The sequence below is a fragment of the Heterodontus francisci genome, chromosome 13, assembly GCF_036365525.1.
Source record: "Heterodontus francisci isolate sHetFra1 chromosome 13, sHetFra1.hap1, whole genome shotgun sequence".
NCBI classification, from domain to species: domain Eukaryota; kingdom Metazoa; phylum Chordata; class Chondrichthyes; order Heterodontiformes; family Heterodontidae; genus Heterodontus; species Heterodontus francisci.
Window position 1 is genome coordinate 21,779,294 of NC_090383.1, and position 16,762 is coordinate 21,796,055.

General features: G+C 44.1%; 1 protein-coding gene across 1 annotated transcript in view; it reads right to left on the minus strand.

Annotated features, from left to right (window-relative positions):
- Positions 1–380: 380 nt before the first annotated feature.
- Positions 381–16,762, minus strand: part of lrp11 (low density lipoprotein receptor-related protein 11) — a 37,462-nt gene continuing 21,080 nt past the window's right edge. Inside the window, exons 4-8 of the mRNA XM_068044514.1 lie at positions 12,461–12,586; positions 12,148–12,345; positions 6,186–6,356; positions 4,448–4,549; positions 381–1,455 (exon numbers count right to left, since the gene is read on the minus strand). Of these exons, the coding sequence (XP_067900615.1) occupies positions 1,301–1,455; positions 4,448–4,549; positions 6,186–6,356; positions 12,148–12,345; positions 12,461–12,586 (752 nt within the window). The 3' untranslated portion in view covers positions 381–1,300. The remainder of the gene's footprint in view (positions 1,456–4,447; positions 4,550–6,185; positions 6,357–12,147; positions 12,346–12,460; positions 12,587–16,762) is intronic.

Below are 16,762 nucleotides of genomic sequence, written 5' to 3' on the forward strand. Positions count from 1 at the left end.
GACACCATCCAAGCCAAAGAAGTCTGCTTGATTGGCAGCCCCTCCACCATTTCAAACATCCACTCCCTCCACCACTGGTGTATCGTAGCTGTAGTGCATGGGGACATCATCTCCAAGTCAGAGACTATTTAACTTGGACACATTATCACCATTCCTTTATCATTGCTGGGTCAAAATCCTGGAACTTTCCTACAAAACAGTACTGTGAGAGTACCTTCACCTCACATTGCATCGGTTGAAGAATGCCATCACCACCTTCTCAGAAGCAACTAGAGATGGGCAATAAATGCTGGTCTCACCAGTGTTGCACACATCCCTAGAAACAAATTTTTAAAAAATTACCTTCAAAAGCAGTGATCCTTTCAAGCTGTGCGGTGAAGCAAATAACATTATTTGATTGGATCTGGAGTCACACTGGGTAAATGCCATTTATTAGGGATGGTCCAGGAGCCAAGAATTGTTGGTATTCAGTGGAATCTTCAATTTTACAAAGTTCAACAGTTTGCGCACGATATATCGTCTGTTCGAAACTATTGCACTCAATGGGCCAAGTGGCCTCCAGGGCTAGAAATTTCTCTGATTCTGTGCAATTTGTAGAATTGCATTTTCCGACCACTTCACTCCTGATATTCTGCACTTTTGCCGCTGGCTTTCCAACTGCTGCTAAGTGTCTTCAGTAGAAATGACCCAGAAACCAATAAGCAGGTGGTACAAACACTGGCACAAATTTACAGTAAAATATGAGGGGATGGGGAATCTACTCTCAGCTTTAGCTGCAAGGAGGAGCAGAAATGTGTTCCCAAAGAGAGAGAAAAACTACAGGTGGCATGGGGGGAGACTGGGGAAGGGGTAAGATTCACCTGGTGCATACCCACTGCAGGATCGCACAGCAGGGAACTTATTGATCAATGGGATGGGATGGTTGAGTTCCTTATCAAACAGGATAAATGTCTTCTGAAAGAGCAAGTGAGACAGGAGCAGAAGTCAACTGGTTTAAAGTTTCAGAGCAAGGTAGTGAGGGAGAAACTCTCGATCAGCCAGCAAGTCTTGCTGACGGGGTTACGTAACAGTACATCACTATAGCAATGGCGCTGGCTTGGTCTGAAATTGGTTTTGAAGCAAGGCCCAACACTTGCCAGATTTGCCTGTGTGACTAGGGAGGAATAAAATCATGGGGTTGCACTGCGTTCCACATAATGATTTGAACAAACACACAAGCACATGGATTTGTTTTACATCGAGAACCACGCTGCTACAATGATCATTATTAAGAGGGACCTTCTCTTGTACCATTCCTGGCTCACAGGTACATGCCATTGATCAGGTAGTCTGACTCCTCGGATGTTATGGGCCGGAGCTTCTTCAGTTTGTGCCTCACCAACTGCAGCCGGCAGCCGATCATCAGCAGGAGCAGGGCAGTGATGGCAAGTCCCAGGGCCAGGGGTAGCACAGCACCTGCAAGGGAACAACAACTTACAGTTATATAGTGCCTTTTTTTAAATTTATTTTTTTATTCATTCATGGGATGTGGGCGTCGCTGGCCAGGCCAGCATTTATTGCCCATCCCTAATTGCCCTTGAGAAGGTGGTGGTGAGCTGCCTTCTTGAACCGCTGCAGTCCTTGTGGGGTAGGTACACCCACAGTGCTTTTAGGAAGGGAGTTCCAGGATTTTGACCCAGCGACAGTGAAGGAACGGCGATATAGTTCCAAGTCAGGGTGGTGTGTGACTTGGAGGGGAACTTGCAGGTGGTGGTGTTCCCATGTATTTGCTGCCCTTGTCCTTCTAGTTGGTAGAGGTTGCGGGTTTGGAAGATGCTGTCTTTAATGGAATAAAATGTTCGAAGGTGCTTCACAGGTGCATTATGAAACAAAGTATGACACTGAGCCACAAAAGGAGATACTAGGCCAAATGACCAAAAGCTTGGCTAAAGAGGTCGGTTTTAAGGAGTGTCCTCAATCAAATCATCAGTTTCCTTCCTGCACATTCTCAGATTTAAGAAGTGGTGAGGGCTGGGGTAGAGAAGGGGGTGGAGAGGGGTTAGAAAGGATTTGCAGGGGGTAAAGATGGATTTGGAGTGGGGGTAGAGAGGGGTTTGAAGGGGGGGAGGGAGGTTAGGTTTAGGGTTGAGGTAGAGATGGGATGGGGGTAGAGAGGAGAAGCAGCAGCACCCCAAAGTCATGGTTTACAACCCCTCCCTCCATCTTATATAGCCCCATCCCCATACACATAGTCACAGAATTGTTATAGCACAGGAGAAGGCCATTTTGCTCGTCATGTCTGTGCTGGCTCTCCGAAGAAGCAATTCACCTAGTGCCACTCCCCCACCTTCTCCCTGTAGCCCGACACATTCTTCCTTTTCAGATACTAATCCAATTCCCTCTTGAATGCCTCGATTGAACCTGCCTCCACCAAACTCTCAGGCAGTGCATTCCAGATCTTAACCACTCGTTGTGTGGAAGAAGTTTTTCCTCATGCCTCCATTGCTTCTTTTGCCAATTACCCCAAATAAGTGCCCTCTTATTCTTGATCCTTCCATCAGTGGGGAACAGTTTCCTCCCATCTACTCTGTCCAGACCCCTCATGATTTTGAATACCTCTATCAGATCTCCCTGAACCTTGTCTTCTCCAAGCAAGTCCTAACTTGGCCAATCTATCCACGTAACTGAAGTTCCTCATCCCTGGAACCATTATTGTGAATCTTTTCTGCAATCTCTCTAATGCCTTCACATCTTTCCTAAAGTGTGGCGTACAGCCCCACCTCCACACACACATAAGTTTGTCCCAAAACAGCTAGACCATCCCCCCCACCCAAACACACACATAACCCTTTGCCCCAACACAGCATCCCTTCCATCCACACACAGCCCCTGCTTGGTGTTTCTTGGCAACAAGAAAAGTTATTAAGCAAAATAAGAGCTCATAGTGTAGGGGGTGACATATTAGCATGGATAAAGGACTGGTTGGCTAACAGGAAGCAGCGAGTAGGGAGAAATGGGTCTTTTTTGGATTGGCAAGCTGTAACTAGTGGAGTGCCACATGGATCAGTGCTGGGGTCTCAACTATTTCCAATTTATATCAATGACTTGGATGAAGAGACCCAATATATGGTTGCTAAATTTGCTGATGACACAAACATAGGTAGGAAAGTAAGTTGTGAAGAGGACATAAGGAATCTGCAAAGGGATGCAGATAGGTTAAGTGAGTGGGCAAAAAATTGGCAAATGGAGTATAATGTGGGAAAATGTGAACTTATCCACTTTGGCAGGAAGAATAGTAAAGCAGCATATTATTTAAATGGAGAGAGACTGCAGAACTCTGAGGTACAGAGGGATCTGGGTGTCCTGGTACATAAATCACAAAAGGTTGGTATGCAGATACAGCAAGTGATTAGGAAGGCAAATGGAATGTTGTTGTTTATTGCAAGGGGAATGGAATATAAAAGTATGTACGTTTTGCTCCAGTTGTGTAGGGTATTGGTGAGACAACAAAAAAGACCAAATTGGTGGAGTACTGTGTACAGTTTTGGTCTCCTTATTTAAGAAAGGATGTAAATGCATTAGAGGCAGTGCAGAGAAGGTTCACTTGACTGATGCCTGGGATGGGGGAAGGGGGTTATCTTATGAGGAAAGGTTGGACAGATTGGGTCTGAATCCATTGGAGTTTAGAAGAATGAGAGGTGATCTTATTGAAACATATAAGATCCTGAGGGGACTTAACAGAGTGGATGCTGAAAGGATGTTTCCCTAGAACTAGGGGACACAGTTTAAAAATAAGGGGTCACCCATTTAAGACAGAGATGGGGGGAATTTTTTTCTGACGTTTGAAAGTCTTTGGAACTCTCTTGCCCTGAGAGTGGTGGGGGCAGGGTCATTAAATATTTTTAAGGCAAAGGTAGATAAATTCTTGAGTAACAAGGGAGTCAAAGGGTATCGGTGATAGGCGGGAAAGTGGAGTTGGGGTCACAATCAGATCAGCCACGACCCTATTAAATAACGGAGCAGGCTCAAAGGGGACGAATGGCCTATTCCTGCTCCTAATTTGAATGTTCGTACATTCAGCCCCCTCAACCACAACCGAGAGGTGATTTCTGAAAGGGGGCCTCACTCAACACATGTTTTTCCTGGATAATTGGGTGTGTTGACCTCCGCTGGGAGCTCCTGCTGAGTGCAGCTCCACAGTAGGAACTAGGTTTCACTGAATTTACTAAGTACCATTCCAGCTTCTGGGCTCCCATCGCATCCAGAGCATACTGATGTGCTGACAATCTCCCCTCTGTTCGGCAGAGGATGTCCCAACCTTGAGTCAGTTTAGGCAGCTGCCATGAATCAATCAACTGGTCTGTTTCCTGATCAGTGGTTTTCTTACATGAGCACAGCTGGGTTTGGAACTCTCTGGTGTTCAGCCAAATCCTATCACGTGGTGAAAAGGATCACACACATGACTGACCTGACTCTGGGACTGGGTGGCCTCCTCTCCTATGGCTGGTCTTAGACATCGTGATATCGTCCTGACTTGTTTCAACTGAGCTTGTCTCTAGAGAGTCATCACCTAAACAAACATCAGAAAGCAAAATCAATAACAAGGCTATACCAACCCAAGTAGCACACCTGCTTACTGGTGTTTGCTCAATCGAAACAGCTAGGTCAAAAATTAGAGGTGCAGCAGGGATAATGTACTAGAAAAAGTGAGAGACATTCAGCACAGCTACTAACAGGTCTGACTGGCATTATGTTGGTATGTCTTTAGGCAGTGTCTGTGTAGAAGGAACTTGAATTTATATAGCATTTTTCACATCCTCAGGACATCACGAAGTGCTACAATGCCAAGAAATTAATTTTGGAAATGCAGTCACTGTTGTATTTCAGGCAAGCACAGCAACAAATCTGCACACAGCAAAATCCCAATAATAAAGTATGACTAGTTAATCCATTTTTGGTGGTGTTTGTGTTGAGGAAGGAAATGTTGGTCAGGACACTGGGAGAAGTCCGCATGTCTGGAATTGTCAATCATGGATTTCTCGCAAGAAGTGTGAAACAGAGTTATCAGTTCCAAGACTTTTGTTCTGGAGATATGAATGGGATGGAATTGTTCTCTTAGGTCATGGCAACAGTGAAACACCTATCCAGGCAATACTAAGAGTCTGAACAGGGCAGAGTGAGAAGTATCTGGGAAGTGAGCAGGACAGCGATATACAAGAACATAAGCAATAGTAGCAGAAGTTGGCCATATGGCATCTTGAGCCTCCTCCACTATTCAATAAGATCATGGATTTTCGACCTCAGCTCCACTTTCCCACTCTACTTCCATATTCCTCGGAGTCCAAAAATCTATCAATCTCAACCTTGAATATACTCAACAACTGAGCATCCAAAGCTATGTGAGGTAGAGAATTCCAAAGATTCACAATTCTCTGAGTGAAGAAGTTTCATAACAGGAAAGTGAGATTTAACAGGAGAGTGTGTGGACAGAGTGAAATTTAATAGGAGAGTGAGTGGTACTTTCAGCACTGTGCACCATTTTGTTTAAATTAGGGCAACATCCAATAGTACAACTGCCCTCAGCTCGTTCTTCCACAGGGCACAACCACTGAGCCAGACTCTCATGGGTCTGTGTCAGCCTTGGCTCAGTGCCAGCACTCTCGCCTTTGTGTCAGAAGGTTGTAGGTTCAAGTCCCACTCTAGTGAGGTGCACAAAATTCTAGGTTGACACTCCAGTGCAGTACTAAGGGAGAGCTATCTTTTGGATGAGACGTTAAACTGAGGGCCCGTCTGCTTCATCAGATAGGCATAAAAGATCGCATAGCATTATTTGGCGAAGAACAGGGGAGTTATCCTTTGTGTCCTGGTCACGGTCTATCCTCAACCTGCATCACAAAAACAGATTATCTGGTCATTATTACATTGCTGTTTGTGGGAGATGGCTGTGTGCAAATTGGTTGCCGCATTTCCTACAACAGTGACTACACTTCAAAATAAAGTCCTTCACTGGCTAAAAAGAAGTTTGGAATGTCCTTAGGTTGTGAAAGATGCTATATAAATGCAAAATTTTCTTTCATTCATGATCATGCCCACTGTGTCATCTAAGCTTGCTTTCAGAATTACTAACTGCCATGATGCTTTGTGCACATACCTTCATTTTCAAAGAATAAAAGCATAATAACTGTGCTCGAGTCTGCTGTGTTTACCTTTCTCTTCTGCACATCCATTCTTACAGTCCAGTTCCTGTAAGAAGTTATTGCGATTGCCCTGGCACCCACTGTAGATGAAGTGTCTGCAGGTTCCCGAGGCGCTATCGAAGTACCAGCGCGGGAAGTGGCCCTCGCAGGGGCCCATGGCAGGAGGAGCCAAGCAGTAAGCTGCAAAATAAAAATCAACTTGCATTTATAATAGTATATAACGCTGTAAAACCGAAACACTGCACAGGAGCAGTATCAGACAAAAATTGACACTGAAACACATAGGAGAAATTAGGACAGGTGACCAAAAGGTAGGTTTTAAGGCGCACCATAAAGGAGGAGAGAGAGGTAGTGAGGCAGTGGTTCAGGGAGGGAATTTGAAAGCTAGGCCCTAGGCAGTTGAAGATATGGCCACCTATAGAGGGCGAAGGAAAATGGGGGTGCTCAAGGCTCCAGAATTGGAAGAATGCAGAGTTCTCAGGATGGAGGAGGTTGCAGAGATAGGAAAGGGTGAGGCCATGAGGGATTTGAACACAAAGATGAGAATTTTATAATTGAGATTAACAGACTGGGAGTCAATGTACGTCAGTGAGCACTTAGTGTGCTGGGTGAGCAGGACTTGGTGAGAGTTAAGATAGGGGCAGCAGAGTTTTGGATGAGCTCAAGTTTCTGAAAAGTGCAAGATGTGAGAGCAGCCAAGACTGCATTGGAAGACTGTTGGAAGGGCAGCCAAAATGTTGACCATGGCACCTTGGAGCAGGAGGCTGTCTAAAGTAGAGAGGAGAAGGAGGAAATGGAAACATAATGTGGTAGTTGTAGGGGATTCAGTAATTAGGGGAATGGAAAGCATCATTTGTAAGCAGGATTGAGTGTCCAACGTGGTATGGAGCTTTCCTCGTGCCAGATTGAAAGGATATTGGAGAGAGGGGGAGGATCCACCTAATCCATGTTGGGATTAACATAGGGAAGAGTAAGTAGACAAGAGTACCAGATACTAGGAGCTAAACTAAAGAACAGGACCTCAAGGGTTTTAATCTCTGGATTACCCAAGTCATGTGCAAATTGACATAGGGATAAAGCACATTAAGGAAGAGACCACGTGGATGAAGCTGTGGTGTGAGAAAGTTTAGAATGTCATGAATAGGTACAGAATAATCAAAAAGGCGAATGGAATATCTAGAGGACTAGAATACGAAGGAGTCGAAGCCATGCTTCAGCTATAGAAAGCCTTAGTTAGACCACACCTGGAGTACTGTGAGCAATACTGGGCATGAACCTTAGGAAGGATATCATAGAATCATGGAATGGTTACAGCACAGAAGGTAGCCATTCGGCCCATTGTGTCTGTGCTAGCTCTCTGTAAGAGCGACTTAGTGAGTCCCACTCCATCACCTTTTCTCTGTAGCCCTGCAAATGTTTTCTCTTCAGATAATTATCCAATTCCCTTTTGAAAGCCATGATTGAATCTGCCACCACCACACTCTGAGGCAGTGCATTCCAGATTCTAAACACTCGCTGCTTAAAAAAGGTTTTTCCTCATATCGCCTCTGGTTCTTTTGACAATCACCTTAAATTGGGGTGTCCTCTGGTTCTCAGCCCTTACGTCAATGGAATAGCTGTTTCTCCCTATCTACTAGATTTGGTTTGGAGGAACTGCAACATAGATTTATCAGGATTACCTGGACTCCAAAGGTTAAACTACGAGGAAAGATTACACAAACTAGGGCTGTAATCCCAGCAATTTGAAAGGTTAAGGGGCAATTTGATTAAAGTTTTCAAGATATTAAGGGGAACAGATAAGGTCGATAGAGAGAAACTATTTCTTCTGGTTGGGATGTCTAGGACCATGGTAAATAGTCTAAAAATTAGAGACAAACCTTTCAGAAGGAAACACTCCTACACACAAAGGGTGGCAAAAGTTTGGAAGTCTACTCCGCAAATGGCAATTGATGCTTAAAACTGAGATTGATATATTTTTGTGATCTAAAGGTATTAAGGGATATGGGGCAAAGGCGGGTATATGCAGTTAGGTCGCAGATCACCATGATCTCACTGAATGGTGGAACAGGCTTGAGTGGCGAAATGGCCTACTCCTGTTTCTATCTAAATCTAGAGACAACAAAAGCACAGATGAAGGTTTCAGCAACATGGAAAACATAGAAAATAGGAGCAGGAGTAGGCCATTTGGCCCTTGGGGCCTGCTCCGCCATTCAAAAAAGATCAAGACTGATCATCTAATTCAGTACCCTGGTCCCACTTTCTCCCCATATCCCTTGATCCCTTTGGCATTAAGGCCTTCACAGGACCCTCTGGCCTTGAGTTAGATAATTCCTACTGTACAAATAAATTGCCCCTTCTATTCATTTTTGGGATATGGGTGTCGTTTACTGCCCATCTCTAGTTGCCCCTTGAGAAAGTGGTGGTGGGCCCTCTTCTTGAACCACTGCTATCTGTGTGGTGAAGGTACTCCCACAGGGCTGTAAGGTACAGTGTTCCAGGAATTGGATCCAGTGATGATAAAGGATATGTCCAAGTTGGAATGGTGTGTGACTCAGTGAGGAACTTGAAAGTGATGGTCATCTCATATTGCCAATGAAGCCTTAGCAAGATGCTAAGTTGTTTCTTAACTGTTAAAATGTGATCTGCTGTATAAACTGCTTTTAGGATTTGAAGAGCTGCTTTTATATTGGACATATCCCTGGCTCTTTCAGCTGGAAGAATTGCAGACTGCCACATATAGCAATGCCAGCTGTTGAGCTGGTTTCCCTCATTCCCAGTCTGCTTTGGGGTTTGCCACCCGGCAGGTCAGGAGGCAGTGGGTCCAAGCATGGCTGTGCACAAGCTATTTAAACACAAAGGGAATGCGACAGAAGACTCGTAGATTGAATTGGATACTGCTAACTGTATCGTCAGTACAGAATAAAGGATAATTACCATGGCTCAGTCTCTTAATTAACCCCTTAACAGGGTTAAAACCAGCCACAATGTGTTCTGCCTGAATTACTTGATGGAAAGAACTTTCATTTATATACTGCCGTTCACTACAACATGACATTCCCAAAGTTGGTTTCATCCAGTGAAGTACATTTTGAACTATGGTTACTGCTATAATGTAGGAAACATTTTGCTACATTAAAGGCACTATGTTGAATTTGTACACAAGGTTCCACAAACAGCAATGTGATGATCACATAATCTGCTTTAGTGATGTTGGTTGAGGGATAAATACTGCCCAACATACTGGGAAGAACTGCCCATCTTGTTTGAAATAGTGACATGGAATCTATTACTGCCACCTGATAGGGAAGAGGGAGCCTCGGTTTAACATCTCATTTGAAAGCATGTACCGTTTACATTGCAGCACTCCCTCAGTACTGCACTTGGTGTGCCAACGTAGATGGTGTACTCAGGTCTCTGGAGCAGGACTTGAATCCCAACTTTCTGACTCAGAAGCGAGTGTATATTCTCCAATAAACTCCATAATATGCCCTAATAGACTCCATAGTGTAGACTACTAAGAGGGTGAGGTCAAAAGCGGAGTGATGGAAAAGGGCATTCTAAGAGTGGCATGGGATTAAAAATGCAAAATGACACCATAGTACAATGAAGAACAGTGGGGGTAAGTAACCTACCTATAACCTAAACTAGATCAAGTAATTACATAGAAAAACTAAAAAACATAAGCTGATTAAATAGATAAACTTAACAAGGGAATAGGGATGACAGTGCATGTGGTGTGCCGTAATTGCAACATGTGGGAGTTAGTGGAAATCATCATGATCGCAGACAACCACATCCGTAGTAAGCATTTGCAACTTGAGGAATTTCAATTTAGAGTTGTTGAGCTGGTGTCCGAAATGCAGATAGTGCAGAGCATTAGGGAAGGAAAGTGTTACCTGGACACTTTGATTCAGGAGTTAGTCGCATCCCTTAGGTTACGTAATGGTACAGGTCCGGTTCATAGTAAGTGATTGGAAGGTGTAACTGTGAGTCAGACAGGAAGGGGACCCTAGGTGCAGTGCTGGAGAAGGCTTGGCCTTTGCCCTTATGCAACAGGTACAAGGTTCTTGCTGCCTGTGGTGGATGAGGGCAAAGTCTCCAGAGTGGATGAGTAAACTGACCACAGGAGGCCATTCAAGGATGGAGAGTGAAAGGTATGTGATAGTGATAGGGGATGGTATTGTCAGGGACATAGATACTGTTCTCCGCAGCCATTATTAGGAGCTCCAAAGGTTGTGTTGTCTGCCAGTGCCAGGAAAGCAGACAGTAGGAATAAACATGTCCTTTTTGGGTTGGCAGGCTGTAACTAGTGGGATGCCAGAAGGATCTGTGCTTGGGCCTCAGCTAATTACAACCTGTAACAATGTCTCAGATGAGGGGACTGATTATAATGTATTCAAGTTTACTGATGTCAGGTGCGGAAGTAAGCTGAGAGGAGGATGCAAAGGGATATAGCAAGTTTAAAAGAGTGAGAAAGAATATGGCAGATGGAATATAATGTGGAGGAGTGTTAAGTTAGCCACTTTGGTGAGCAAGATTATTTTTAAATGGAGAGAGACTGGGAAATGTTGGTATTCAGACAGACCTGAAAGTCCTTGTAAACAGATCACAAAGTTATCATGCCAGTACAACAAGCAATTAGGAAAGCAAATGGTATGTTAGCCTTTATTACAAAGGGATTGAGGTATAAGAGCAAAGAAGTCTTAATGCCATTATATAGGGCCTTGGTGAGACCACACCTGGAGTATTATGTACAGTTTGCCCTTCTTACCGGGAGGAAGGATATACTTGCCTCAGGAGTGCAGCAAAGGTTCACTCCACTGATTCCTTGGATGCGGGGATTGTCCTATTGGGAGAGATTGGGTAGACTAGGCCTCAATTCCTTAAGTTTGGAAGAATGAGAGGTGATCTCACCGAAACATGTAAAATTCTTGAGGGACTTGACAGGGTATATGCTGGGAGGATGTTTCTCCCAGCTGGGAAGACTGGAACTAGGGGTCACAGTCTCTTTGAATTCTCTACCCCAGAGGGTAGAGAAACAGATAATTGTACAGATAACGCATATGTATAGTGGTAGTGCCTTATATCTCAGAAACAAACTAAAGCACTTCACATAAAACAAATTTGTTTGAAGCGTCAGGACTTATTTTATTTAGTTAAACATGGCACCAATTTTAAATCCAGTTCATGGCCAGTTTTTACTAATAGTTTGTTGAGGAAGGACTGTTGGCAGGGGATAGCTGCTCTGTTTCCAATAGTATCACAAATCTTTAAACTGAATTAGTGGAACAGGCAGGCCTCAGTTTAACATATCACCTGAAGAATGACAGCTATGACAATTCAGCACTCCCTCAGTACTTCACTGAAGTGCAAGCCTAGATTATATATTTTTTGCTCATTCTCGGAATGTGAGCATGGCGGGCAAGGCTGGAATTTATTGTCCATCCCTAGATGCTCCTAAACAGGTAGTGGTGGGCTGACTTGTTGAACTGCTGCAGCTGTGTGGCAATTCTGATTATTCTTTGTCACAGTTTGATACAACTGAGTGGGCCACTTCAGAGAGCAGTTATGAATATTGTGGGGACTGGAGTCCTGTATAGGCCCAGATTAGGTAAGGACAACAGATTTCCTTCCCAGAGGATATTGGTGAATTAGTTGGGTTTTTACAATCCAAAAGCTTCAGGGTCACTTCAGTGTTGGGCTGGCTTTTAACTCACAACCTGACTCTAAGCCAAAAATGCAACAACAATGCCAAACTGCCACTCCCGTTGTATGTAGTTATGGGGTCTATTACTTTTGGATGAAAATTTCTCAACACGGTGTCACTTCAAGAATATAAAAGGATATGGGGAAATGGAACTGGAGTAGATAGCACCCATTGTAGAGCAATGGGCCAAATGGCCTCCTCTTGTGTTGAAAGTCCTATGATTCTCCATACAAGCTGAGTTGTTAATTGCTTGCTTACACATACCTGGAAGCTGACCAGAGTTAGACTTGCCCCTCCCTTCCACTCTGGATGACTGTGTCATCTCGGTATTGAACTGCTCCACAGGTTTTGGGTTCTCTGCTGAAGCCTTCTGGAAGCTGTCAGAAGATGGCCAGGTGGCACCATCTTGCCCTGAACCAGCAGCGAGTGTCGTATGGGTCACTGACTTACGACCTACATTAACTTTAGCAAAAAGAAATAAATGCACAGCTTACATCACCAATTGTCTGTTCTTTCCCGCCTCTAGTTAATGAATGTGCGGTCAAAACTTTGACCCATGCTTCGGGATTGTACTTACAGCTTTGGCAGAAGGTTTCATCAGATCTGTCGGGGCACTGGGCTGTTCCGTCACAAGCCATGGTGATATCGATACAGCAGCCATCATCACAGATGAACTGGTATCGCGAACAAACTCCTGTACAGTCTGTGAAGGGAAAAAAAAGACAATAGTACATTAGGAGACCCACTAATTCTACTACTCCAGACAGAAGCCTGCATCAAAACAAGGGACAGGCCAATCTCACACTGCTGTTGTTTTGGGGAGACACCTTACATTTGGACATTGACTTTCTCTTCCCAGTTGTATTTTGACGCCTCCCCCACCCCACCAAAGTAATTTATGAACTTAAAGAGAAATATCGGGTACAGGCTCCCAAATGTTTGGCCCGGGTTTTCCATTTGTGCTCATGCCCGTCCCCAATTTTCCCTTTGATTAAACTGAACAGGATTTTGTTTTTCATTTTCAGGATGTTGGTGTTGGTGGCTAGGCCAGCATTTAACATCCATTCCCAGTTGCCTCTTGAACTATTAAAGCAGTTTGATAGATCTGAGTGACTTGCTAGGCCACTTCAGAGGGTGATTAAAAGTCAATCCTGTTCACTTGGGGACTGGAATAGGCCAGACTAGGTAAGGACAGCAGGTTTCCTTCCCTAAAGGATATTCGCGAGCCAGTTGAGTTTTTATGACAATCCAGCAGCTTCATGGCCATCTTTACTGCTTTTTTAAAATGGAATTCAAATTCTCAATGCCACTGTGGGATTTGAATTCAGATTCTCTGGATCACTGGTCCAGTAACAACCACTACACTACCCTACCCACGCCAGTAAGTGACAGGGTAACCAAAACTTGCCTGCTTAAACTCTGCCGACCATGTGCTAAGTTACTAAAGATTCAGGCGCCAACTATATCAAGTTTAAGATCCTCAATAGGGGGAGGGGAATGGCCGTTAGTTCATATTCCACATCTGTAAGATTGTCATGTTGCTGCCAGTTAAAAGCTGTAAAAGTCATTTTATTTTGCTTCAAGCAACCACTATTCTGTAAAATGAATAAAATCATAAAAATCTGGAATAAAAACAGAATTACTCCATCGGCTTCCTGCACTGTTCAAATGAAGCTCAAGGAACAGCATTTCATTTTTCGATTTACTGCCTTCCAGACTAAACGCTGAATTCAGCCAGTTTATATCATAATCACCACTCCCTTTTCTCAAACAGCAGGTCTTGGTAATATTTTTGCAATAACCATTTACACTTCCTCTGGACCCATCTTTTGTTTCTTTACTTGTTCCATTACCAATTAGGCTGGATGTTAGGTGGTTCTTCTTTTCCCACAGAATAGTGGATCTGTGGAACTCATTTGGTGAATGCTGTTTTGGCTTAGTTCCTTCAAGTAAGAGCTGGGCCTATTTCTGACAAGGGCGGAGACCACCATGTACAAGAGGTAGGATGGTATCTGGTAACATTAATCTTGGTAAAAGTGGTGTCCTGGACCAGTTTCGATCGACTAAGGGTTGGAGAGGAAATTTTCCAGTGTTTGCCCCCTGAATTGGCCTGGATTTTTAAACTGATTTTTTTTTCCTTTCCCAGGTGGGGTGGAGTGTATCTGTGTTTTGATGCATTAGACTTCATGACCGTTTGGGACAGGCTGGATGGACCAGCCCATCTTTTCCTGTCTGTCATTTCTGTGTGTTTGGATGTAACTTACCTTGTAAACTGAAGCCTCTTCAAGCACTGCTTCTCAATCATATGCGGGTGTGAGTCCTGTGCTGTATGTTCTGGTCTGGGGTCACTGGTGAATGGGCGGCAAGCATCTCCAGTGATGCCGGACCTGGACTGGCCTCCATCTCTTGCTCCTCCTCTCCTTCCTCCAAAAAAAAGCAAAAATACAGGGGAATTCCCAAAGGGAAACCTGTTTCACACTGTCTGAAATGGTGGGACCGGATTGAGGTCTGATCAACCTGCAGGGAGAACCCACCACCCCCCACCCCCAACACCATTGGCCATGTTGCTGCATCAGCAAACCTCAGGCAGGAGCCAATGAGCGAGGCTCGATCAGAGATATATTGTGACTGTAAAAACCCTTGGGAGCTGAGCAGTCACACTATAGGAAGGAGGCCAAGGCCTTGGAGAGGGTGCAGAGGAGATTTACCAGGATGATACTATGGATGAGGGACTTAGTTGTGTAAAGAGACCAGTGAAACTGGGATTGTTCTCCTTAGAGCAGATTACAGGGAGATTTAATCCAGGTGTTCTAAATTCTGAAGGGAATTGATAGAGTAAATAAACAGAAACTGTAACTACAGGCAGAAGGATCAGTCCCAGAGGACATAGATTTGAGATAATTGGCAAAAGAACCAGTGGGGAATTTACACAGCGAGCTACAATCTGTAATGCACTGCCTGAAAGGGTGGCAGAATAAAATTCAATAGTAATTTCCAAAAGGGAATTGGATATATACTTGAAAAGGAAAACAAAGTACAGGGCTTTGGGGAAGGAGTGGGAGAGTGGTACTAACTGGATAGCTTTCAAAGAGTCGGCACAGATACAATGGGCCAAACGAACAGGCACATGTAAACACACAAATTGCAAGAGACACTGTGCAATATACACACAGTGTACAGTAACACAACAGCAACACAAAATGCACACAGGAATATGTGAAGAATTACAGAGCAACACGCAGAACAAGAAAACATGGAAATGCACAGCACAACACACAAACGTATACAGCATCATGCGCAAGTTGCAAAGCAACATGAAGACAACACATAAAACACACAAACAGCAACAAACAGATAAGCATATACACACATGGAACACAAACACACCAACACAGAGCAAGACCCGAAATATGGCTGGCTGCTCAAAGAGGTAAGTTTCAATTTCTGATATAGATTAGTAAGTATAGTTTAAGACAATCGCCTTAAATCTTTCTTTTACATTGAAAGCCATCAAAGGCCAGGAGATTGTCAGTAGTAAACAGCTGTTCTCACTCTATACTGTATGATTCTATGAACTTGCACTCGTAGCTTTACCCAAGAAACATTGGGTGGTCTGTATAGCTAAATTTCTTTTTTTGTTCTCAGGGATGTAGGCGTCACTGGCAATGCCAGCATTTATTTCCCATGCTTAGCTGCCTTCACCTTGAACCACTGCAGTTCTTGTGCTCGTGGTACTCCTATGAAGGTGTATGAAGGTTGGCCTCATTTGGACCTGTGGCAGATAAGCAGCTCCTTTGAGCACACTGGCTGGATAATCGGTAATTGTGTCATCACCTTCTACTGCAATTGGTTCAGCACTGAGCTCGGTACAGGTAGCGTAGGGGGGAGGAGAGAGGGTTATGGAAATATCAGCAGCAGACATCTGGCTGTGTTGAGCCAGTCTTAGCAGTTAGTCCTTCAAGGCTGGCAATGCTCCTCTGATAAGATGCTATAGGTTCTCCACTGAAACATCGCACAAGATGCCAAAGTGCTTACGTAAAACAAAGAGGGATAGAGTAGACAGTGAGCCTGAGGGTGGAGTGAGACAGCACATGAAAGTGAGAGAGGGGAGGAGGGAGAATTAATGAGTGTAAGTGAGAGAGTGGGCTGGTGTCAAGAGGTTATTTCTGTGCAAAACAGAGTGTACATGAGAGGAGGATGTGTATGTAAGAAAGCCTGAGTATTTCTGAGAGGGGGGAGTATATGAGAGGAAGAGTGTGGGAGAAAACGTGAGAGTGAGTACGTGAGAGAAGGTTATAACGAGTGTCTGAGAGGGTGAGAGCAAGTACAAGAGTGAGTATGAGAGGGTGAGTGGGAGCATGTTAGGTTGAGACACGAAATGCAGTACAAGGTGGACAATGGATTAGTTAATATGTAGGTCATCTCCCCAGGTAAAAGACTAAAAATAACCTGAAATGTTTGTTGTATTAGAAGTGCCAGTGGTATCCTGCAGGATTAGACTTGATCATACAACACAGCCACATGCATGCATACACCAACAGGCACATGGAAACACTCAAACTGCAAGAGACCCTGCAATACACACACAGTGTACAATAACACATAGGCAGAGTAACGCAACAGCAACACAAAATGCACACAGGAATATGTGAAGAATTACAGAGCAACACGCAGAACAAGAAAACATGGAAATGCACAGCACAACACACAGACGTATACAGCATCATGCGCAAGTTGCAAAGCAACATGAAGACAACACACACAACACATAAAACACACAAACAGCAACAAGCAGATAAACATATACACACATGGAACACAAACACACCAACACAGAGCAAGATCCAAAGTGTGGCTGTCTGCTCAGAGGTAGATTTCA